The 25234-nt window shown below is 42.8% G+C and overlaps 1 protein-coding gene across 1 annotated transcript in view; it reads right to left on the bottom strand.

The window, feature by feature from the left end:
- ACVR1B (activin A receptor type 1B) overlaps positions 1–25234 on the bottom strand; it is a 40483-nt gene continuing 15249 nt past the window's right edge. Inside the window, exons 2-9 of the mRNA XM_066618523.1 lie at positions 10905–11144; positions 8190–8438; positions 7289–7519; positions 5843–6010; positions 5226–5382; positions 4466–4590; positions 2419–2549; positions 1–1414 (exon numbers count right to left, since the gene is read on the bottom strand). Of these exons, the coding sequence (XP_066474620.1) occupies positions 1289–1414; positions 2419–2549; positions 4466–4590; positions 5226–5382; positions 5843–6010; positions 7289–7519; positions 8190–8438; positions 10905–11144 (1427 nt within the window). The 3' untranslated portion in view covers positions 1–1288. The remainder of the gene's footprint in view (positions 1415–2418; positions 2550–4465; positions 4591–5225; positions 5383–5842; positions 6011–7288; positions 7520–8189; positions 8439–10904; positions 11145–25234) is intronic.

Genomic DNA, 25234 nt, shown 5'->3' on the forward strand with positions numbered 1-25234 from the left:
GATTATGAGACACTATATATATATATATTTATATGTATGTGTGCACACATACGTACTTAAAAAAACACACACACCAGACTCATTTGAAGTCATCATTCCTTGAGACAAATCTTGCCAGGAAGTCTCCGAAAGCACAATCCTATGCGTATCAACTCAGAAGTAAACCCTACGGAATTCAATGGGTCCTACTCTTGGGTAAGCATGTGTAGGATTGCAGCTTAGTGTATGTCTCCACACATATTCTTCATGCTTTAGAACGCTCAAATTCAAAATGCTAGTAGTAGTTTCGTCAAAAGCACCTTGAAAAAAATGGAAGGGTTGTGATTCCAAAAGGTCAGCATCTTTCCCAAGTTCTCTTTTGCCTTATTTTCACTAATCTCAGCTGAGACCTGTTTCTTCTGCACACCAATTGGTTTGCTAGGTTTATTGTTGCTACCCAGGAAAACCAATTTGGGGGTCTGGGGAGAAAAGGTCTTGAAACTAAAACAGATTATCTGCTTTCAAAAAGGAAGAGAAAAGAAGAGGGAAAGGTTGGCAGTGAGATTATCTGTGCAGTGCCCCAGTATGTTTAACAACTGGCAGGGCTCACCCGTTCCCAGTAAGAGGAAAGCTAGATGACTTTATAAGTCAGCTAGATGACTAGCAGACAAAAGAGGGCACTGGCACCGGCACTTCACAACAGGACATTCTACGGTTGCACATGCACAGGAGCACAAGCGGACACAATACATACCTTAGGGGCATAGGGACACGTACCTTTGCACATGCACACGCTGTTGAACATTACGCGCTGCACTGGCTTAGGATCTGTCAAGCTAGAAAAGGGCCAAGAGCTTCACACGGCTAGACAGGAGAACACACAAGGCTTCTGATGCCTCTTCTGTGTATACAGTTCAGTCTTCAAGAAGGTTCTCCACCCACCCTCCCACTTTTCAGTACAGGAGTAAGTCCTTTTTCTCTCCCAACCCAGAAGGCTTTTCCCCCAACAAGCAGGACACTAGAATTTACAGCAATTTCCATCAAGAAATCAGGTTAAAGTTGTGGCCAACATCTCTCTACATTAGCCCCTCTTTATGTTCTCAGGTGGGGTTCAAAAAAGATGCACTTCGCTCCAGAACCAGGAAGAGAGCCAAGTCTATGAAGTCCACCCTCCTCACCTAATCATCTGCAGGCCAAGTGGCCCAGCTTACAGCAGTAGGCTGTGAAGAAATGTGAGGTAGGCTGTCTTGACCACATATCAATTTTAGCATGGTAGATTTGTGCAGTTTCCTCAGACACAGCTTGCTGTCTAAATTTTCACATCTTCCTGGACACTGAGTTGAGAGAGAGTCTTCTTGATGCGCAACGCTGTTAGTCGGGCTGCCCCATTAGCATACCAGCACTCTCGCATCATCTTCCCCATTACTCGCAAAGCCTGACAACACAGTCAGAAAAGATGCCATCAGAGATTTCTTCCCAATGTGTCAGATTCTATGGATCTTTTAGCCTACACATAGTCAAACTATCACAGAATACTTTATATTTATCTGCAGAGAACATAACATACCAGATCTATCTACATTCAAACATGAACTTGCTCAAACACTTTGACTTGCAAACAGGAGGCATTTCTCTTTTCAGTCCATGCTGATTATTTATCAGCCTAGATCAGTGGTATCCAAACTTAGGACCACTGTGCAATGGGAAACCCTTCCCTGGCGCAAACAGAGATTTCCATTCTTTGGGACAGTCTCTTATCCCTTACTCCGATCTCCCCAAACTTGGTGTGAGGCAGCTGTATCTGCCTGGAAATCACTTCCTTTTTTTTTGTACAACCAGAAGTGACTTTTTTGGTCTAAATCTGAGCCCCGCAGAGGCTGCAAGCAGATACATGCGGCCTTTGCAGGGCTCAGAACCACCTCTGGAAGGCAGGAGTTTCAACATTTCACTATGATCACTGAGCTGACATAGTAAATTAGAATCTGGATAAAACAGATCTGAATCTGTTATCTGAACATTCTATCATGTCCATCATTTCATCTGGGATATCAACAATGACTAAAAATAAAAAATAAAGTTTGGGGTTCTTGTGAGGTGTCCCTCAGTGGAAGCATTTACTATTATCTTTCTACCAGGTTGCTGGAAAAAGAAGCAAAGTAAGAATAGTAAACGACAACGAACAAATCAAACAGAAGTGCTTAGCAAATGGATTATTTTATGGGTTCCAATAAAGGAACTTGTATGGGGTTCTGCTTGACCAAGCTACACAAAGCACCTGATAGAAGTACAGAGGTTTGCACTAATGGCAGTTACAAGGGGAGACAGTGCGCAATGTCATGTTATAGTATTTGCCATGATTATCAAAAAATAATGCCTCTGTGAGGATTGCTCTAAGGGCAATATTTTTTTTCTGTTAGCCTATGTGAAAACAAATTGTACCTCATAACTCTGCCACCAATTGGGAATGTTAGGCCGCAACTTCTGGTCACACACAACCTTTCGCATTTCTTCAATGGAGGGGTCAGATGGGACAAGATCGTAGTACGGGAGCTGATATTCTTCATGGATGCCTTAAGAAGGTGAACAAAGAGAAACTTGACTGCCATTTCAGGTATTACCATTTCCTACAAAGTCACCCTACAGGGTTTAATCCCACATATCCTTCTAGGAAAGACAGGAAGAATCCAATGCAAAGGAAGTCTACAAATCTGAAGGTAGTATGTGTTCATACAAAATGCTGGTAGCTACTGTCCTGAGAAAGTTGGTATTTATTTCAAAAAACAAAATAGAAATGCACACCATGTTTCTGGGGAGTGGCCATAGCTAAGTGGGAAAGCATATGCTTTGCACACAGACAATTCCCTGTTCAATCCCTGACATCTCCCCATAAGGATGGGGGAAGATCCATCCTTTGCTGAAATTCTGAAGGGCTGCTGCTGGTAAGTGTAGATCAGGGGTCTCCAAAACCTGGCCTGGGGGCCACATACAGCCCTCAACAAGCCTCTTTCTGGCCTACAGCAAGCCTCTGGCCCACTCAAAAAAATGTGACCAGAGCTGTGCTCCAGTTGTGTATGGAGGGTGTTCTGAAGGCCGGGGAGGCCATGTGCCTCCCCTCAGAATGCCTTCTAAAGGCCTAAAAAATCACTTCCTGGTTTTCCTGAAAAACCAGAAGTGATGTTTTGGGGCCGTTTGAAGGCCTTAGGCTTTCTAATGTATTTACTTAAATTTTGTATTTATTTATTTTTCCTGCCCTTGACACTATGCCAGATAGTTGATGTGGTCCTCTGGCCTAAAAGTTTAGAGTTTCCTGGAGTAGATAATAATGAGCTAGGCCAGCAGTTCTCAAACTTTGTACCACCACAACACACCTCATTCTCTGCACTGGGTTGCAACTTGATGCTCTCTGTTGCACCACAAAGCATTACTGGGAGCCACCAGAGGCTGCTTCCAGGTTGTGCTGGACCTGTGACCCACTCCACTGGTCTCCAAGGACCCAAGAATACCTTGTGGAAGCAAACTGGAAGTAGCTTTTGGTCATTTCCCCAAGGTATTCTGGGGCCCATGATGGCCAACAGAGTGGCTCATAGGCCAGTGCAACCCGGAAGTGGCCTCCAGTGGCTCCCAGTAATGCTTTATGGTATGACAGAGAGCATTAAGGCCATGACCCACAGTTTGGGAAATGCTGAGCTAGACTAATCAATGAGCTGATGCAATAGAAGATTGTTTCCTATTTTCTGGTTTTCCAGATTGCAAACAGGAAGAAAAAACATCCTGTTTTTCTTGTGAAAAATGTTCACGTTGTGAAAACATGTGAGTTGTTTCTGCTAATGTTCTCACTCAGCATAATTTCCAGTCCTCCTCTGCCTGCCATCTACTCCCAAATATTTTCACCCAATAAGTTAACAGAAATGACCTTTTCCTCATGCCATGATGAAGAATATGAAAGGGGAAAAAAAAACTGAGCTGTGATGACGATCCATGTTTATTTATTTTATTCAGCCCATTGTGTTCAGCAAGACTTGGGCTGAAATCTTATCTTACTGGAAACAAACACCTGCACCTATACATCCACTGCCAAATATGAAGGCATACACTAACTAATATCAGGTCAAGAGATTTTGAATAATACCATACGCTGATGAATCAGTGCATTCAAGAGAACAGGAACTATCATTTATAGATCATCCAGAACAATGACTCCACCACCAGAATACTCAGTTTCAATCCAAATACATCAGCAAGACTGCTCAGAATGCTGACTCACAGGAAATAAAGTGATCTCCTGAATCAGCATGATGTCTTCCTTCCCCAAAGAAGACAGGCAGCACAACTCCCCACCTATCACAACTCTAGCATACTGCAGGCCAGAGTAATTTCTTTTTTAAATTTCTATGAACCTGGATGACTCCATTTTATTCCAACATTTGAAATCAATAAAAATTCTCTTGATTCCTAGATTGACAAAAGACAACTATCCAATGATTACCTCCTGAATTGCATCTGCGAGCAATTTCCCAATAGACCAGGCCCAGGGCATAGATATCAGCACATTTAAATGAATCGAAATGCTTCATGTTAATTGTTTCATCAAGAACCTCAGGAGCCATGTAGCTAAATCAAAACAAGAACAGCCATGTTAACTTCCATGGGGTCTACTACGAACACACACATTCTATGACCTCTAATTATTATAGTATCTGAGTGCAATGCAGAAGCTCACTTGCTGCAGATAATAGCTCAAGCCTAAGCATGTTCATGGCAGGGTAACAGGAACACGCTCAGGGGGGCTGCAGGGGCTTGGCTGAATGTACCTGAGCCTCCTGCAGCCTCCCAGAGGTGCGGGGAGTCCTATGCGACCTTCTGCAGGGCTCCCCACAGCTACAGAAGTGAAAATGGCGCAATCATGCTCCACTTCTGCTTTAGTGGAGGCGGGACGCGATCGCTCCGCTTTTGCTTTCAAAGCGATCCTGGGGGTCGCGCTGCTGCCTCCTCCCTGCCTCTAGGCTGCCCCCACCCCTTAAGGGGAAACAGGCCAGAGCTCACAGGCTGGGGCGTCATGACACCCCAGTTTGAAAAGCCCTGAATTATGGGAAATTGGGGGAAGCAAAAATAATACTTTCAGAATCACCAAGACATTACACAGGAAAAGGGGCAGTATAAATGAAATATTTGCCAAAACTTTCAGTTCTGCCCACACAACAACATTTAAAATACTGATAAAACTATCAGTTTCAATGTTTCCTTACCGTTTTGTTCCGACCCTCTGATTGGGTGCGATATCAATCGTATCTGTAACAGAGTCATGGCGGACAGCCAGACCCAGGTCTGCAATGGCACAAGTTCCATTCTTCTTCACTAGTATATTTTTGGATTTCAAGTCTCGATGTGCAATCCCAGGTTTTCCTAACAAAGCATAATTAGACAGTATTCCACAGTCGCCCTTCTGTGTGCAACAATCAATAAAAGATTTGCTGAGTTTAAAGCAAGAAGGCAGGGTTAACACCAAAACAGTAAATGATGTCATTCTGTTTTAATCTATGTTCTACACAGCCTAAAGAAACATCTATGTTCTTCTTCCAATAATCCAGAAGAAACAAGATCTATTTTATTCAGCAAGGATTGAGCTGAATGGGTTTCCCTACTGTTAGCTGGCTCTAGTTAAGACAGGAACCTGCATCACATACTATCTCAAGCTAAAGTCTTTCAGTCTGTCATCTTTGACCTAAACTCTGTCTGTCTCATTAACAGTTTTGACCTTCCATATTTAAAATGAACTCTCAGTTCAAGGCTCTCTTTTGTCATAGGAGTCTCATTTTTGAATCTGCCACTATAGAATTAACGTCTATAACAGTATCTTTCTTACCTTGGGTTCCCACAATTTCCATGTGCAAATGTGCCAGTCCACTGGCAGCGGACAGAGCCAGCTTAATCATCCCCTCAATGGTTACAGTGTATCGATTGAGGTAATCAAACAGAGAGCCATGTTCATGGTAATCAGAGACCAACCACAATTGAGTCCAAGTTCCATTATCTGTTGGCAAGACAAATGGTGGAAGCGTTTGTTAAACTGGGAGAACTGCAGACACACTTTTATTCACAATTCATTTAAGAACAGCAGATGGCATATGTAGCAATGGTAGTACAGTTGCACAATACTGGTATTCTGAAACTGAATGTGTACAGCCATTTTCTGATGTATTTACTCTAGGAAGTGCCTCTACTTCAGGTTCATTCTCATGCCCCTCAAATTTTAAAACCACTGTGGAAAATTTATGACCTCTGAAAGAAGCAACTACTAGATATACTACTACTCCCATAATTTTTACAGTAACATAATGAAGTAATTATTGTGGGGGGATTAAATGATGACTACCAGGAGGGGAAAAAACTATGTACTCTATACTGCGCATATTTGCATGAAATTAGTCTATTAGATCATTTTAATGTCTTGGCATCATCAGACAATATTTTTAATAGTTACTATTAAGCAACTGTTAAGATGATCAATGTTGCATGAGAAATACCCAATTGGGTCCATATGCAGAAACAATTTCTATATAATTGCAATGTCTCTAGGCTGATAGAGACATCAGTTCCATCTCCAAAAATGTCATGTTACCCATTTGTTTCCAAGCACTTGGAACGTTCATGAACATAAAGTGGACTACTGATAAGATGTATAGATTCCCAACCTAGGAGTAGCAAGCAAATTTTCAGGGGGTTGTGGAGAGCTCAGTAGAGCTCTGAAAGGCAATGCTTAAGAATATGGTTAGTGAAAAGTTTGTTATTAACTTCTTTTCATATTCTCCCATTCTGCAGGGAGTCCCACTAATACATTTATTTCAAGGTTGCAAAGGCTGTTTTCTCTATTGAATCTCACCCTTTCGATTTTGAATGTAGGACACCTTCTCTTGAATTTTTATCAACATCTAGATGTTCTTGAGAGGAAGGCTGCAGCAAAACCTGTCTGATGTAACTTCTATCCTCCCATTCTGCAGGGAATTCCACTGATACATTGGTTCCCAACCTGAGGTTTGGGACCCCCCCCCCCAAAGGGGTTGCAAGCTGATTTTTAGGGGGCTGCAGTGAGCTCAGCAGAGCTTTGAAAGGTAGTGCTTAAGAACATGGTTGGTGAAAAGTTTGACATAACTTCCATTCATATCCTCCCATCCTGTTGGGGATCCCACTCTAAAACAACATTGTAAAATAGAAAAACTGCTGTAGTCACCCTACCCACCAATACGTCACACACCAATTTTATCCTCTGAAGACACCTGTATTTGTTTACAGAAAGAGGGAGTGAGCATACCCTTGTTGTCTGCAGCAATAAACCCAAGAATATTCTCATGCCTTAACATGACTGTTTGGTAGATCTCCGCTTCCCGGAACCAGGAACGCTCTTCCCGGGAAGAGAAAATTTTCACAGCTACATCACCACCACGCCATCTACCACGCCACACTTCCCCAAAGCGACCTTTGCCAATGATTTCCTGCAGGACAATTGTTCGAGCCACAGTGCGCTGGACAAAGAGTGGCAAACCTGCCAGCAAAGAATACAAAAGAAAAGAAAGTAAGGCAAAGTGATGAATTTAAAACAGCATCTTAGAAATCTGCCTAAGTTTGACTTCACTGCATTTAAGACTTCCACCCAATTTTCCTAGTCCTGCTAAGGAGCAATGTTTCAACCCTCTCCTAAAAAACCTCACAGTGGTGACCCACCAGAAGCAAACACAGGGTGGCCAGCAAAGCTCCACCGGTCCTGCCTCCCTCTCAACCCACCCCTCCCCTCCCCCGTAACGCCTCTTCCCTGACCTTTCCGCCTCCCCTTGCCCTGTAATGCCTCCTCCCCACCTACCTCTCAACTGTTTGGCGGTCTAAATGGCTGCTGAGTGGTGGAGCTCTGGTGCTCCACTAGCGCTAGCCCACCACTGGCACGTTTGCTACAGTGCGCGTCAGCAGTAAGCCGGTGCACACTCCTTAGGATTGGGCCCTGAGAGTGTAGCTAATTGGTTTAAACACTTGTTATTTAACTCAACCCTTGGGAATGAGAATGGTTTCAGAATTTCATTTCTTTAAAAGAAGCTGCCTGCTTCAAAATAGGCAACTGAAGTGGCATGTAACTCATTTTAATAAATTAAAATTTACAGCCATGTTCCAAACCACAGCAACACTAAAATTAACCCTTTGTTCAAAAAGGAAAGCATCCACACCTGAGCCAGAGCCAGAGGTAGAGAGATCATACACTAGATCCTGCAGGGTTTTGTCCTTAGACAGGCACATCTCACAAGATGGATCCTCCATGTCCAACCGCTGACGATTGTGATATACTCGTTGGTGGTGGTGAAAGACAAAAACCACTATAATCATAATGACGAAAACAAGGAAGACCGGACCTGCAATCACAGCCACCAGCTCCACAGGTCCCCAGCTAGAAGGACCACCATCGTTTTTCACAATTCCTTAGGTGGTGGGGGAGAGGGGAAAGAATAAGTATGATAAGCAGCCCAATCAGGTGATTAACTCCAAATTTAAAATCAATATGCATGCCATTTTTTGTTTGTTTTGCTTTAGTGTGGACTAGAAGATCTAACAAGACAAACTGAGGAAAAGGTGCAAAGAGTGAGGAAAAGGTTTGGCAGGGATTTAAATTGCAATAGAAGAAGAATAACCCTACATGCAACTCATTTTCTGTAGTTTCTCTCTTTGTCTTGGAAAACTACTTATACTGGCAGACTACAATAGAATGGTAGATAGACATCTCTTCTGTGTATTATAAGCTTCTTTCATAGACTTCTTCAACACGTCTTACATCCTCTCTCAAGACTAACTATTGTTGTGTTGCTAAGAGCAAACTTGTTCTTTTTAAAAAAATTCTAGAACCCTCAAGATTTGCCCACTTGTAATGAAAGAAACATCTCTCAATGTCTTTGAGTAACTACATGGCAGGCATGGATTTTGCTATTATGATTTTCTGTAGATAGCCAGAACTGCACACATAAGCAAGAGCTCAACAAGTGCCTGAAAAAAAGTAGAGCAAACAAGTACACAGTGAATATTCAAGGGTCTTAACTTATACAAAGCATCCCTTGAACAATTTAGAAGCAGTCCTTCACTCTAATTGGCTTAGCCATAGGTAAGCCAAATGCATTGTTTATGAGTGTACATGTACCCTCATCCCAGGGTTTTCAAGACAGGTTATGTTCATGCTGTAAAACACAGTTTTGTGGCTCCTTAACAGGAACAAATTATTTTTAGCATAAGCCTTTATGGATTAAAGCTCATTTCATCAGATGTAGACAGGTTGTGATAAAACAAAAAATTGATAAAATGTAAAGAAGGATAAAATTTAACTTAATGCCACAGGGGGGAGCCAAAGCTATGCCCAACCTCCACTCACACAAACCAAAAGCCTAGTGAGAAGGTATATTCAAGAGCGAAGTCCCACATATGCAACTATTTAAATACTGGAATTTTATTTAATGCACAAGAACTCCAGCCTAGTCCTGACCAGAGCTCTAAAAATCTGCATGGTTGAAATTCTGCCAAAGGGCAGAATTTGTCATTAAACCGCAAATCCAGCAGGTTATTTATGTACAATCTATTCGGCCATTCTAGATTTGTACATTTATGATATTAACAATTTTTATCCAGTTTTCTCCAAGGTACTATTTCCCGGTCAAAAGAAAATGCATACTAGATGGGACACAAGCAGGACATGAATCACAGAAACTTTTCAAAATAATAAAACCATCACCAAAATCTGGTAGTTAACAGACCCCTGGTGGCTGTGTTCCATTGTGGAGGTAACTGCAGGTTCTCCATTTTGTCACCAGAAATATGAGCTTCAGTCCTGGCCTAAACTTTTCCAATAAGCAAACCTGGGGACAAGGTGACTCCCTCTCACCTTTCCTGTTTTCTGCTTGGTGCACTGAGCCTTTTTATTTGTATTTCTACTGCTGCTTCAGTTGGGGCAGTGGTGACAGCAGACAGTTGTCCTCTTTTGTCTGCCCAAGCTCTGGGTGTGTGTTTTCCTATTTTTTACTTATATTCCTGCTGCTGCCAAGGTAGTGGCCTCCACTCCCTGTTGAGCCATGTGGGGTTTCCACCCATTTTACTCATATTCCCTGTGTTGCAACAGTGGTGATGGCAGCACTGTTGACAATGGGTCCAGGAAGTAGGTCCTGCTCCTTCTCCCTTCATCAGTGGTAGGAGATTTGCCACCACTGCTGTCTAACTCCTACTATCATCTGAAGGTGGAAACAGGGTGGAAGACTGGAGGTTTGAGCAACCATTCTACTCCTTCAGATCCCTGGTATTGCAGGAGCTGGTCAGGAGTGGGATGGAAGGAGGAGCTGGCAGTGGCAGCTGTTGTGTGGGGATGGTCAGCAAAGGTGGTTGAGACCTTTGCAAGGCATCACCATGGATTCAAGGGTTCATTAACAGGCCAGTGCTGATATTTATCTCCCAAACAGTGCATCTATTGCTTTGAGATATGATCGTACAAGATTTAGGACATGCATAGGTTACTGACTGCTATGCCATTAATGACAGCAAAAACCATATGACAGCAAAACCATTACTGTTTAATGTTTATGAAGATCTGCCCTCAGTGCTTGCATGCTCACCTAGGGTCCTCAAAAATAAGAAGCTACTACCACCCATGGTCAGATGAGAATTTGAAATGTTTATCTATCCATCCATCCCACTTTCCAAAGCAAGAAAGAAAGGAACAGCATGACTACTCATCACTGATTTTCAGGGAATGGGATATTATGCTAGTGCTGTGAACTTTTGAATTAGCAGAACAAAACTAAAATGAGAAATACTGGTGGAAGAATGGTTGTAAGAATACAGCACTAAGAACATATCAGGATTTTTCAAATGATAGTGCAGTCCCTCCTTCACCTATGCAGAGCCTTACTTACCACTGGGTACCATGAGATCAATTTTGTTACAGAAATCTGTGTAGCAGCAACGTGTATTGCGCACATCTTCTGAACTCAGACAGAAGAAGGGCTTTCCTGCAGGAATCAGTTTTGCTTCAGGAATACAGGTTCGGACATGATGCTTGATCCCATTCATGTTTGATATCGAGACCATGCAGGCACCATCTGTTTCACATGTGGCATTCCCTTGGTTGCATTCGGAGCACAAACACAGTAAGGCTGCAGAGATCAACAAGAGAAAAAGAAACCTCTGTCACAAAGTTCCCCACAGAAACAAAACTGCAAGTCCCTCTTGCTCTTGAGATGGGGTTCTAGATTGCACCAGTGTTTCCTTGAGATGAAACTGGCTTTCAAGCAAGGCCAATAGCTTTTGCAGAACATTTTGAATACAACAGGCCAAGACTACATGGATGGCATTTACTGTTACTTCAGACTTCCCATCTGCCTAAGTCCATAAAAGAATGACTCAGTTCCTAATCTCTGTAATATGATGAACTCAGTTGCCATCAGGAATAAGACAAGCCTATCCCTCTCTTATTGATAGCTACTCTTTATAAAAAGCACACCCATATTTTAAAGGCTCCTCTGCCAATTCAGTTTTAAGAAGCATTTCTCCAACGGCTGCACCTTCCCACTGCTGGTGAAGAATACTAGAAATAGATATGGCTTAGCTATCTTAATCACTCAACTGCAAAATAAGCACTTCCAAGTTATATTTTTATGCAATTAAAGGTGTCTCATCTACTGCCCTGGATGACCAGTGTGCTTGAATATGCCATACAACAGGGTTGCTCAAACTGTGGGTAGCCGAGAAGGTAAATGCATGGAGCCCTATGGAATGTGAAACTGAGCCATATCACGTGTTTACTCATGAGTACATGAATGAGCCTTAGTCCTTTGCAAAGGGCCAGCTGAGAGGAATCTGGCAACACCAGAATGGTCCTGATATGAAGAACGAAGCCCCCCAAAAACACCCGGAAAGGAAGACCCTCCCTCCATGCTGATGAATGTATTGAGCCCCATGGAAAGCAAAACTATGCTACAAGTTTGTATTTGCTCATGTGTAAGCAACCATGCCTTGACTTGTGTAGAAGGTCAGGCAAAGGGGAATACAAACCCACCACAATGGTCCCAATCCGATCAAAGTGGAGCTCAGCAAATGCTCCAGAAGGCAGCCCACCCCCACTGAAAAAGGTTAAAAGCAGAGGCTTGAGTTGGTAAGGCGATTTTTTTTCTTTTTTAGACTTGTAAAGTTAGGTGGGTCCTGATAGTTTCTCATTTTAAACCGTTGGTTCTGGTGCTAATAGGTTTGGGAACAATTGCTTTATTGGAAAGAGTTGTTGCCTTTTCCAGACTCCTTCCCTCCTGCCCATGGAGCATCATTTCCTCTCCTCATCACTCTGGGGTTTAATGCTGTTTAGATGGAAGCTTTGAAGCTCATTCTAGCCCCTCCCCCCCAAAGTTGGATTTAAAACTGATTTCATCCCAAATCATACTGAACTGGTTTAAAAATAAAAACTAAAATTGAACTGGGCTGGAAATCTTACTGATTTTTGTTGTTGTTGGGGGGTGGGTGAGTGTTTGAGCTTATTGCAGGTGGGCTACAGAGAGAATTAACTTGGTGGAATAGGGATGGCTTCCCCATCTCATCTCCCCTTATTTAATTATTTCTTTTGCTTTATAATTATTTTAATTTGCTTGATGATATCACTTCCAGCAATGACATCACTTCCGGTGGGTCCTGGAAGGACTGTCATCTAAAAAGTGAGTCCTGTGCTAAAATGTTTGAGAACCACTGCCATACTGGATACTGCATCACTGAGGCAGGCTTTTTAATTAGTTTCAGGGCTGACAAGTATGCAGTGCTCTTTGTGGCAAGCAGAGTGAGAATATCAGCAAGAATATAAGAAATCATTTACTGCAACACACATCAAAACATCTCTCCCTAAAGAGCTCTTCACTATCCACCCCTGAATGGACAGATATCAATGACCAAACATTAATCTTGACCAAACCATAATGTGAACTGTGAAGGTCAAACACCCTACCAGTTATTCAGAAACTTGAAACAATTGCTTTTCAGGTACTTTGTATAGCACCAAGAAGCTAACTGAAGCTCAACCAGTCCTCTGGAATGTTGTCTCTCAACCAGTGGTACTAGTACTGGTGCTACTTGAGGTGGTGTTTGGTGGTACGTGTAGAACTCCCACCGTCTGGCAGCAAGACCAGCACTGCAAAGCCAAAAGCAGTAGTAGGAGGCTCAGCTCAGCAGGCAAAGCTCTAGTGGGCACTTGCCACATGCTCAAAAAAGCTCTCCTGTCTGCCCTGAGCCTCTTAGTGGTGTTTGTTCCATTGCGCCTGGCCTTTCAATCCAGAAGTAACTGCTGATGATGTCATTGCCAGTTACTTCCAGTGGTACTTCCAATACGTAGATCATGTGAAGTGGTACAGGGGGGACAAATGTTGAGCAATGCTGCTCTTGAACAGTGGTTCCCAAATTTTTTAGCACTGGGGCCCACTTTTTAAAATGACACTCTATCGGAACCCACCTAACTCTACAAGACTAAGAAAAAGTTTACCAGCTGTGCAAGCCTATCTTTTTATTTGGTTTACTGGGGCACCGGGGGGGGGGCGCCTTCCGAAGTGTTTGTTGAATTCCACATTCATTGAATCTGGACCATTCTGGTGGCCTTGCCTTCCCCCTACCCTGACCTTTCATATGAGCCAAGACATTCACCTACTCATATAAATGTGAACATGTGGCTCAGTTTCACTTTCCATAGGGTTCAGTACATTTTCCTTGTTAGCTTGAGGGGCTGGACTTCCTTCTCCAGAGCTTTTTGGGGCCTGCGTTGATTGATTTGGGACAATTCTGGTGGTAGTGTACTTCTATTGGCCTGCCCTTCAAAGTGGACTGAGGCACAGTCACCTACCTGCAAGTAAATACACACATGCGCTTCAGTTTTGCTTTCCACGGGGCTCAATACATTTTCCTTGTCAGCTATCAGCTTGACAGTTTCACATCCTACCAACAATCATGTTGCAACCTGCTGGTGGGTCCTGACCCACAATTTGAGGACCATTGCTCTAGAATAAACATATGTTGGAAAGTTAATTCAACACCATCTGCATGATGTTGAAGGGATGTCCCCCAACAAGATGTCCAAGAGGCAGATAACCTAGAGGCTACTAGCCTCAGATCTTTGTTCTTCTCCTCTGTGACCTGTGGAGGCATGTCCCTACCTTGCTACCCCCACCTCTCCCCCCCCCAGCCTTCCAATGAGCAGGATCTTTCTTCCTGAGCTCTGCCAGTCAAACCATGCTATGAGGTTACTCACACACATGTGCGTGTAAATTGTACATAAAGTGTACATAAAGTGTTTTCTTTTAAACTGTTATACTGCCTCTGCTTCTGTTTTATTGTAGGTGGCAAACTAGCAAGGGCAATCTGAAAAAGGATCTTTTGCTATATGCTTAATTAACCTGCAGAGTAGGTGCTTGCTTTAACAGGCCTAAAGACTGTTCTGGAGAATATCAGCTTTAAAAAAATTAATTCAGACATCACATTTCGTGCCACAGTTGCTATCCAAATTTATGAAACAAAATTGAAACAGTGGAGGTACATATAGAAATCCACATAAACAGCTCATAGTTGCATACACCTGTGAACGTTATAGAACATCTGAGAAACTCGTATACCATAATAAGACTTATGCATCTGTGATGTATGCCTGCACTACTTACAGCTGTACTGGATCTACAAGGGATCTTGGTCCCAGTTATTATGGAGTAAACGGTAAGAAGCTATCAAGTACAAGTTCCCAGCAATACTTCAATATAGTCTCCAATGATTCTGAGTTCAGATGCTAAGAAAACCTGACCAGGTCAAGCCATAGCCTCTTAGTCTCAGCCTCTTCCTTTTCCTCAGTGAAGAACAATACAATCATGCATCACTTAACACGATCCCGTCATCAAGTGTGGCTTGACGCAATCTGGTCCCTCCACAGGGAAGGGGATGCTCTGCTCCCCTCCCCTCCCCTCCGGAGGGTCGTCTGAGCTTCCCCGAGGCAGTGCACGTCCGCTTGCTGCCTCTGCAGAGCTCAGACTGAGGGAAATCGCATCTCTCTAGATACTTCCGGTTTCACGAAGGAAAAAGGAAATCACACGAGACAAGATTTCTCTCCATCTGAGATTTGCAGAGGTAGCGCGAGCATGTGCACTGCCTCTGGGAGGTTCACACATCCCTCTAGAGAGGAGGGGAGCAGAGCTCCCCTCACTTTTGAAGGGTTGGGGTGTGCGCCCCCAACAACCACGTGACCACATGTGGCTGTTGGTTATGCGATCCTGACATAAGCCAGAAGATCGCAAAGTAGCGCACACTTGTACTAACCTACATAATTGAGCTATTTTAAAGGTTACCTAGATGAGTGCTTCTCAAACTAGCAAATGCAATGAACTGGCAATTTTTTCCTAATGTGCTAGGAACTGGTACCATATATATGCCATATTATTATTGTATTCACTAAATAAAAACAAAAAGCATGTATGCAACAGTATGAGGATATCTGGTCAGGAGGTCTGAGGATGCATATCGTACGCAACAATATGAGGATGGGCAAAAGGTCTGGTCTAGAGGGTAGAGCCTCCATTAGCCCAAAGATAACATCAGAAGGTTGCCAGTTCGAGGACACTGGCAGCTCCCTGAACAGCCGAGAGTGGCGAGACCTTGAAGCAGCTGACAAGCCCAGCTGAGTGATTTCACCTGCTCTTGGTGTGAGCAAGAAGCATCTTGGCTGCCCTCCACGTGAGAGATGGAGCTGCTTGTCAGCCTGCGTGGGAGAACTGGAGGCCAGAAGTGAGACCAAACCAGGAAGATCCATTCTGAAATGTTGTTTGTTCTTGAAAGAGAGAACCTCTATGATTGTAAAAATCCCCTTGAGGGATTTAGAAACGTCTGCCTATGTAAACCGCCTTGAATAAAGTCAGAGGAGTAATCCGATGACCAGAAAGGTGGTATAAAAATACCTAGTTATTATTATTATAATTGAGCAAGCAAGGACCGTATTATTCTTGGTGGAATTCCAGTGTGATTTTTAAATTATATCTTTGTTACTTTCTTACCTGGAAAATTTGCCTGGCAGTCAATTGCTCATGGACCAGCACCAAAGTGGACCACTAGTTTGAGTAGCATGGATCTAGTTCACATCTTCTAAATGATCTTCCAAAACTGTGGTTTCAATGATTGGGAACATGCCATGGGCTTGGGAACACCAAGCTCCCCCCCCATTTCCAGATTTCGTCCAACCATAGTTTGTTGTAAAATCTAAATCTGACAAACTCAGATGAGTGCTAACCTCCAAACTATTAGCTGAAATGGATTTGCAAACCATGGGTTGGAAGTTTGGTCACCTATGTTTAGTGCTGATTCAGATGTCACAACAGTTGGAAAGAACTGGTGAGAAAGATTTCAGATTCCACAAATTCTGGTCTGGAGAACTGGAATGTGGTAGCCTGACTGGGCCAGTGTAAGTGAAAAGTTCTGAACACTAAACCATTATACAGGTGGAGCCAGTTTACTGGCAGATTTTATATCCGCAAATCTGGCTCAATGCAGGTCCCTTGGACCAGTGTTGAACCAGACTTGCATACACGTGAACCCTCCGAAGGTGGCTGGAGCGCTACTCTGGCTCCTCTGGAGGGTTTACGGGCCGAAAAATCACGGATTTGCTTATCTGAGGTTTTTGGTATGGGGGGGATCTGACAATGGATCCATCACAGATACTGAGGCTACACCAGTTCTAAATTTCTGAACACTAAAGCATTATATCAGGGCTTTTCAAACTGGGGCGTTGCAGCGCCCCAGACTGAGGGCCCTGGCGGCGGGGGCAGCCTGGAGGCAGCGGCGCGATCCCCAGGATTGCGTCACTCAGGGGGGCTGCAGGGGCATGGGTACACATACCCAAGCCCCTGCAGCCTCCCAGGGGTGCGGGGAACCTGGTGCGACCTGCAGCAGGGCTCCCCACAGCAGTGAAAGTAGTTGCGGAGCGATCACGCAACTTTAGCTTTAGCGGAGGAGGGGCATGATCGCTCCGCATCTACTTTCACTGCTGTGGGAAGATGTACCCAAGCCCCTGCAGCCCCCTTGAGTGGCACAATCCTGGGGATCACGCCACTGCCTTCCCCCACCCCTGCTGCCTCCCCCCTCCCGCCCACGCAAGAACTTAGTGGCTCTCAAACTCTCCCAGAGAGTTTGAAAACCTTGAAAAACCAGGTTCAAACTCCTGATTAGCCATGAAGCTTCCTGGATGACCCCCAGGCCAGTCACTATCTTTCTGCTTCACCTACCTCACAGTGTTGTTGTGAGGATGAAAGGAACCATGTACTCCACCCTGAGCTCCTTGGAGGAAGGGTGATATAAAAATGTGAAAAATAAGTTGAACACTTATTTGTAAACATGCACTCCCACTTAACTCCAATATAGGTTACTATGTGATATAGTTACTATCAGTTTATTTAAGGCATTTCATTCCTCACTAAGAAACACAAGTCAGTTTTACTTTTAAATCTTATATGAGAACAGAACTACACTAGAGGGGAAGCACATGATTTCCAATTCCATGTTTCCCTTGTAATGCTAATGTGGGTGTGGGCAGAACTGTAGGTGTGCAGGAACAATCAAGAGGCTCCAACAATTAGTTCTCTGTAAATGCCCCCTCAGACCATCCTGATCACCTGTGTTCCAAAGGTAGAAGTAAACCTGGTTAGCATAGTTACCCTCTGGGAAGAGAGCAAGATTTACTGGGGGGAAAAATCAGCAAATACAAGACCCTATATCCCACATTCACATTATCTTAGCAAATCAGGTTTGGGAGCATAGATTGGCCAAGAGTGAGTATAGTTCCATCTTCAGTCTCAAAGGTATGCAATAGTACTTGTTTTCACTGGGGCAAGAGACTGCATTCTACTTTTTAGTCAGACACAAAACAGCTGCCAGATTTCATAGCTCAAGCCCTTAAGCAGAAGTTGTTCCTCTCTCAAGGTGCCTGAAAAAAATGCAGCCAAATCCCCAAGCAACAAGAATGAATTTAATAATGTCAAGGGGAAGGGTGGGAACACTTAATAAGCATTCTTTACTTTCTCCAGCTGTCATTGGATCCTATTTCCCCAGAAGGGATCAGGAGCGTGTACATACCTGCTGCACAGAATTTAAGGCAAAAAGTCAGAAAGAATCTGACACAAAAAAGCTCTGTGTTGTGCACTCCCAACAACAAATTCCTATAAATCTATAACAAGTTATTACAATATCAAGCCAGTTCAGAATTGTTCACATATCACATGCTGTTGTATTTGCCATAGTTAACCAGCATTCATTCACACAGTATGAACACAGGTTAAGGATGGCAGATTAGTGCTCCTAAAGATGCAGTGGACACATCCTGACTGGCCACAGTAATCATCCACCTCCTCTTTAGGGACAGGCACCTGCCATCCACAAGTGTTTAAACTGCAAGAAACACTGGCGTCATTATGACCAACGCAATTGCATGTGGAGTGTGAAGCAACTATCAGATTGCAATCTTTACACTGCCTATTACCTTTTCTGTAAGATGAACAAGGGAAGAAAAAAGTAATCCATCACACCACCTCAAACAATGGATATATTTAACAAGTTAAGCAGGGTCAGCTCTGGGTCAAGTCTTGAAATGCAGTTCAAAACAAAAATCCAAGATGCTTCAGGAAGTGATGAACTGTAGGCAGATATTCCTCTATGGCAGTGGTTCTCACATATTTAGTACCCTGGGACCCATTTTTTAGAATGATAATCTATCAGGACCCACCGGAAGTGATGTTATGACCAGAAGTGACATCATCAAGCAGGAAAATGTTTAATAATCCTAGGTTGCAATCCTACCCACACTTACCCAGAAGTAAGTCCCATTGACTATCATTGTTAAAAAAATATACATAGTAACTAAAGTGCAGGTGTGTAACATCTCCCCAAATGCAGTCACATACCATGGTAGCATCAAGTCTAACAGATTAAAAATAAAACATTGAAATGAATGGGGACCCACCTGAAATTGGCTAGCGACCCACCTAGTGGGTCCCAACGCACAATTTGAGAAACACTACTCTATGGCAATATAGAACTCTCTAGGACAGCACTGGAATAGTAGGCAACACAGAAATTTAAGGTCTTAAAAGGGGAACTGGCTAAATACCAACTCAAGTAATCAAAATAATTCCTTCCTATATTCACCTTGCAGCTTAAACTGGACCAACCTCTCTCATTTCCTCTTCGAATTCCTCTACTGCAAGAGCAGTTATATTATGAGATAGCAAGGAGCCCACTGAATATGGATTTTTACCTTGGCTAAGAGTTATTATTATTATTATTATTATTATTATTATTATTATTAGTAGTAGTAGTAGTAGTAGTAGTAGTAGTAGTAGTAGTAGTAGTAACAGTATTTATATACCGCTTTTCAACTAAAAGTTCACAAAGCGGTTTACAGAGAAAAATCAAATAACTAAATGGCTCCCTGTCCCAAAAGGGCTCACAATCTAAAAAGATGCCAAGGAATACCAGCAGACAGCCACTAGAACAGACAGTTCTATAGAGAGTTATACAAGATAAGCTGTCAAAAAAGTCAATTACAAACTAAGTAAAGAAATTAAAAATAAAGTTTTCCTCTCAAGAGTGGTTCACAAGACGTAAACATAGATTAGCACCACTATCTGGCACAGGCAGATAGCCTTTCTATTTTAGTTCAGAAAAAAGGGAAATTGATGACAAAAAGACTTCACTGCTCCATTATAGGAATTTTGAAGTTTACTGCTCATAAAAGTGAACCTTATTTTATTATGAAAAATCAAACAGATCACAAGTTCTGAACTATAATGATCATTGGGTTAATCAGTTTTCAGCAACTAGGCTGATAAAAAATGGTGACTATATAACACAACTAGATAAAGTACAGTGGAAACTTTCCATTGTCTCAGTAATAAAACAAGAAGAATGATTTTGACAGTGCATTTCTCTGCTAGCTCAGATGGTTTGAAAGGTTGGAAATGTGTCCTGTATCCTCCTGAGCTCATATGCTCCCTTCTCCCTGTTACTCAGCTCTGGCATGGAACTGTAACATTTAAATCCTGGTTTGCTAAAATGACTGCTGTGGTTTGCCTGAACCCAAAGCTGCTGTTTTATAAACCACAGTTAGACAGCTGCTGTTGGTTTGGACAACATGCGGAGCTGCTGTTTTAACAAACCCAACATGTCTGTGGTGTACAAATGGAGAAGGAAAGGGGGGGACTACATGGGCTCTGGAGGGTTTAGGTTGTGTTCCTGATCCAGCAAACCATATTTTGTGGAACTGCTGGAATCAGCTCACAGATTTAGGTAAGAACAAATTATTTTCTTCAGTTTACTTTAGGTGTTTTCAACTTGGAGGTAAGGTTGAACTGAAATTACAAAAAATAACAGCAACATTTTCTAGTTCTCTTTATCTAGCTTTAGTTATATGTCCTCCTGGGCTTCTAGGAAGTACAGGCACAATATAAATAACTTTAAATGGGGAGGGGGGAAGGGAGAAATAAATATTACAATTAAGACCTTTTTCATGAATTTCTCCAAAAGCAGAATTTCATTTTTTTAAAGGAAATCTTTCTTGGGATCAGTTCAGGTCTACAACTGTAAAGAAACCCTGAAAATGATTTACAGGCTTAAGATACCATCAGGTATATGAAAATAAAACACTGGTTTTACAGTTCTGCAATTATGGATTGTCAGTATCAGGGCTTCCTATTTTAAGGATTAGGCCTTTGGAAGCCTGCTCGTACTTTGTCCTCCTTCCAAGGAATGTAGGAAGGCAAACACAGGATTATCCCATTTACATTCAAAATAATCCTGTGATGTAGGTTAAACTGAGGCAGTAGCTTGCCCAGAACTGTACTACAAGTTTCTTTTTGGAATTTCAACCCAGGCTTCCAGAGTCCAAGGCTCTATCAATACACTATCACATTTTTGTTTTAAAAGAGAGATAGTCATACAGATGCATTTATTGTAATGTGTACTTTGGCCCTAATGTGCATATTTAGGTTTTCAAATTATGACTACACTGAACCCTTGATTTAAAGAACCTGGATTTAATACAATAATCCATTAAGGGAAACACCCTCAATGATAATCCCACCTTTTAACAAAGTGTCAGATACTGCTGAACAAGTAGATACTATTTTCCCATAAGTCTAGCACTCCATATATATGTAACATGTTGGGCTTGTAGCAACTGTTGATCAGACTCTGTTTAATTGATTAAATCCCTTTCAACGCTCTTGTTCTGCTTGGAGTATTAAACAAGCAGTGCAAACATGTTAAGTTTTTCCAAGAGAGTTTCTAGACCATATACAGCAGCCTCAAGTATCTACTAGTTGGAGCCTAGAGCTGCTGAAAAAAACAAGATTTACAGTACATAAGAACATAAGAACAGCCCCACTGGATCAGGCCATAGGCCCATCTAGTCCAGCTTCCTGTATCTCACAGCGGCCCACCAAATGCCCCAGGGAGCACACCAGATAACAAAAGACCTCATCCTGGTGCCCTCCCTTGCATCTGGCATTCTGACATAACCCATTTCTAAAATCAGGAGGTTGCGCATACACATCATGGCTTGTACCCCATAATGGATTTTTCCTCCAGAAACTTGTCCAATCCCCCTTTAAAGGCGTCTAGGCTAGACGCCAGCACCACATCCTGCGGCAAGGAGTTCCACAGACCGACCACACGCTGAGTAAAGAAATATTTTCTTTTGTCTGTCCTAACCCGCCCAACACTCAATTTTAGTGGATGTCCCCTGGTTCTGGTATTATGTGAGAGTGGAAAGAGCATCTCCCTATCCACTCTGTCCATCCCCTCCCATCTGTCCATCCACTCCAGGTGTGGCCTTACCATCGATTTGTACAACGGCATTATAATACTAGCCGTTTTGTTCTCAATACCCTTCCTAATGATCCCAAGCATAGAATTGGCCTTCTTCACTGCCGCCGCACATTGGGTCAACACTTTCATCAACCTGTCCACCACCACCCCAAGATCTCTCTCCTGATCTGTCACAGACAGCTCAGAACCCATCAGCCTATATCTAAAGTTTTGATTTTTTGCCCCAATGTGCATGACTTTATACTTACTGACATTGAAGCGCATCTGCCATTTTGCTGCCCATTCTGCCAGTCTAGAGAGATCCTTCTGGAGCTCCTCACAATCACTTCTGGTCTTCACCACTTGGAAAAGTTTGGTGTTGTCTGCAAACTCAGCCACTTCACTGCTCAACCCTGTCTCCAGGTCATTTATGAAGAGGTTGAAAAGCACCGGTCCCAGGACAGATCCTTGGGGCACACCGCACCTGGGAGTAAGCCCCATTCAGTACAATGGGCCTTACTCCCAGCATTTCCTCCCAGAGGCACCTGAAGGGGGGGGGTCGGCACTCCGTGATCTACTCATTTTGCCTCACGATCTACCGGCTGATCGCGATCCACCTATTGAGCACCCCTGGCCTATAGTATAGTGAAATTTTTGCCAAGTAATCAAGCTCAGATTATCACTTCGCCTTATCTCCGGGTCAATCAGAGGGCAAAGCCTTTCAACTCTGAAAAGTTTCCTTTCTCAAGTGCAGACAGACAGGCACCAAGTTTCTCAAGCAGCAGGCAGGCTCAGAAGCAATTTGTTTCTACACCAGCTGGGACCTTCTAGCCAAAGTTAACCTTTTATTCTCCTTCCTTCTGCTGCAGCCTGGTTTGCTTTGCAAATGCTTGCAAAGCAGGTCTGTTTTTTGAAACACCAGGATGGGACCCTCCTTCCCAGGCTACAATTCAGTGCACCATTACTTCAGAATAATACCCATGGAGAGCAGAGGATCTACTTCTGAGTATAAAGGTTTGCAAATATATGCAGCTGCACCTCTCTGCTGTGAATTGAATTGCGCACTCCAAGTTATGTGTTATGGGTTGTATGTTATATGTAGAGCTTCTGGCTTAACACCAGACACCATAAAGGTGGATTTGATTCATGGTCCTCCTGCAGTGGTTCCCACCCCTTTTCACTTGCATATCCCTTGGCAGCCTATTTCCATAAATTGTACCCTTCATATTAGCAAAAGGTTTGTAATTAATAATACAAGCCCTCCTCTCCTCTATACGAAAGCCCAGGCTTCATGTATTCATCACAGTGTTTTCTCTTTTTATGTGTTTGAAGAACAGAAGACTCTACCTTTGCACTGTTTTGCACCAGAAGAGTGCTGAGAAATTCTGGGTGATTGATTACTTTCCATATTATGTTTCAGCTTTTTTACTGTGCTGGTTTTCAATCACGGGCTCATAGATGAATTGATGACCAAAAACTAGCTATTGGTGGGGCTTTCAGAGCCAACTAGCTACCTCCCTTCCTGCCTTGCTGGTCCTTGCAAGGCATTCCAGTCTTGCAAGGCATTCTGGAGCATGACCTGCATTATGTTATTCTTTTTCAAGTACCCCTAAAGGTCCTGTTGAGTGTCCCTGGGAGTACTTGAATACCAGGTTGGGAACCACTGTTTTACTGGTATGTAGTTTAGATAGTGTTTACAAACAGGAGGTGAAGACCAGAATTTAAAAAAGAATAAAAATGTATCTTATGATCTTTTACTGCGTTTTTAATAAATTAGAGAGTGCAGTTCTTGGGTAACAATTAGTGGTGGGTTATTTTTCAGGATCTGGCCTCACGTAAAATCAGACAAAACTATAGTCATACACCACCACCCCTAAGTTTAACCCCTGCCTTATCCAAGGGTCAAGAAAATTCCATGACTGTGGGCTCAAAACCTGCCCTGGATTTATCTGTGGGATCGACTTATAGGCGAGTGTCTGAGGTAATTTCTTTTGGGGGTTAAAAGTTACAGTTCCTAATTTGTGGCCTATGTTTATTTAGTGCAGTAATTTGAAAAGCAAAAATTTATGTCTCTTCAAAACAATGTAATTTCTAGCAAGGGGAGTACAATGCCTATACAGGTGCACAGAATAGAGAGTGTAAGAGCCAAGCTATACTTTATGATAAATGAATTTTGTCTTTTTTTCCCCCTCTGTAACAGATAGCATGGGGGAAGGTGTGCAAAACACCCCAAAATGGTGGCAGGAGAAGGGGAGCTTTAGCAGTTAGCTTCTGCTGCAGTTTATATCCTAATCATGTGCTCCTCCATGACCTATTTATAGTTTGTATGTTTGATTTTTTTTAACTCCTATTGAAAGCTTGTAGAAGCTTGTGGTTTTCTGTTATGCTTTACTATAGATTGTAGGGAGGGGGCATGCAATCTGAATAAGAAACATGGCAGGGGCTGCTAAAGTTGCCCTATAACTACTGAGGTTTCTGGGCATTTCACGTCTTCTCCCCCTCGCTATTTGATGGCAGTTAAATAGAGGAATCGCCACACAGATGCATGTATTGTAACATTGTCATTTAGCCCAACTTGCTTGTTTCAAAGATTTCACAGTATGACTACAGTGAACAGACTGTATGATTTAACAGACTTCAGAAATAACAGACATTGGCTGCAATCCTAACCACATTCTCCTGAGAGTAAGCCCCATTGAACAAAATAGACTTCTGAGTAGACCTGGTTAGGATTGTGCCCATTGTCTGCTTCATTAAAAGCTAGTCATATACCCTTTGTGCATACACATTTCCATTCACATAAATGAATTTAACAGACTTCCAGCATTAATGTCATTAACCCCTTCTCCCCTGTTAAACTGTTAAAAACTGAGTTCACTATAATATGTTGTTGGCAATAAAGCAGTTGCTTCAAACAAGGTATTAAAAATGAAATCGACAAAATTTTCAGTGCCTGCTTACTGCAGAGAAAAATTTCCATACCTTCTGTGTATAAGTAGAGTTCTGGTCGCCGCATCTTAAAAAAGACATAGTGGAAATGGAAAAGGTGCAAAAGAGAGCGACTAAGATGATTACGGGGCTGGGGCACCTTCCTTATGAGGAAAGGCTATGGCGTTTGGGCCTCTTCAGCCTAGAAAAGAGACGCCTGAGGGGGGACATGATTGAGACATACAAAATTATGCAGGGGATGGACAGAGTGGATAGGGAGATGCTCTTTACTCTCTCATATAATACCAGAACCAGGGGACATCCACTAACATTGAGTGTTGGGCGGGTTAGGACAGACAAAAGAAAATATTTCTTTACTCAGCGTGTGGTCGGTCTGTGGAACTCCTTGCCGCAGGATGTGGTGCTGGCGTCTAGCCTAGACGCCTTTAAAAGGGGATTGGAC

The sequence above is a fragment of the Tiliqua scincoides genome, chromosome 2 (genome assembly GCF_035046505.1).
Source record: "Tiliqua scincoides isolate rTilSci1 chromosome 2, rTilSci1.hap2, whole genome shotgun sequence".
In the NCBI taxonomy this organism is placed as follows: Eukaryota; Metazoa; Chordata; class Lepidosauria; order Squamata; family Scincidae; genus Tiliqua; species Tiliqua scincoides.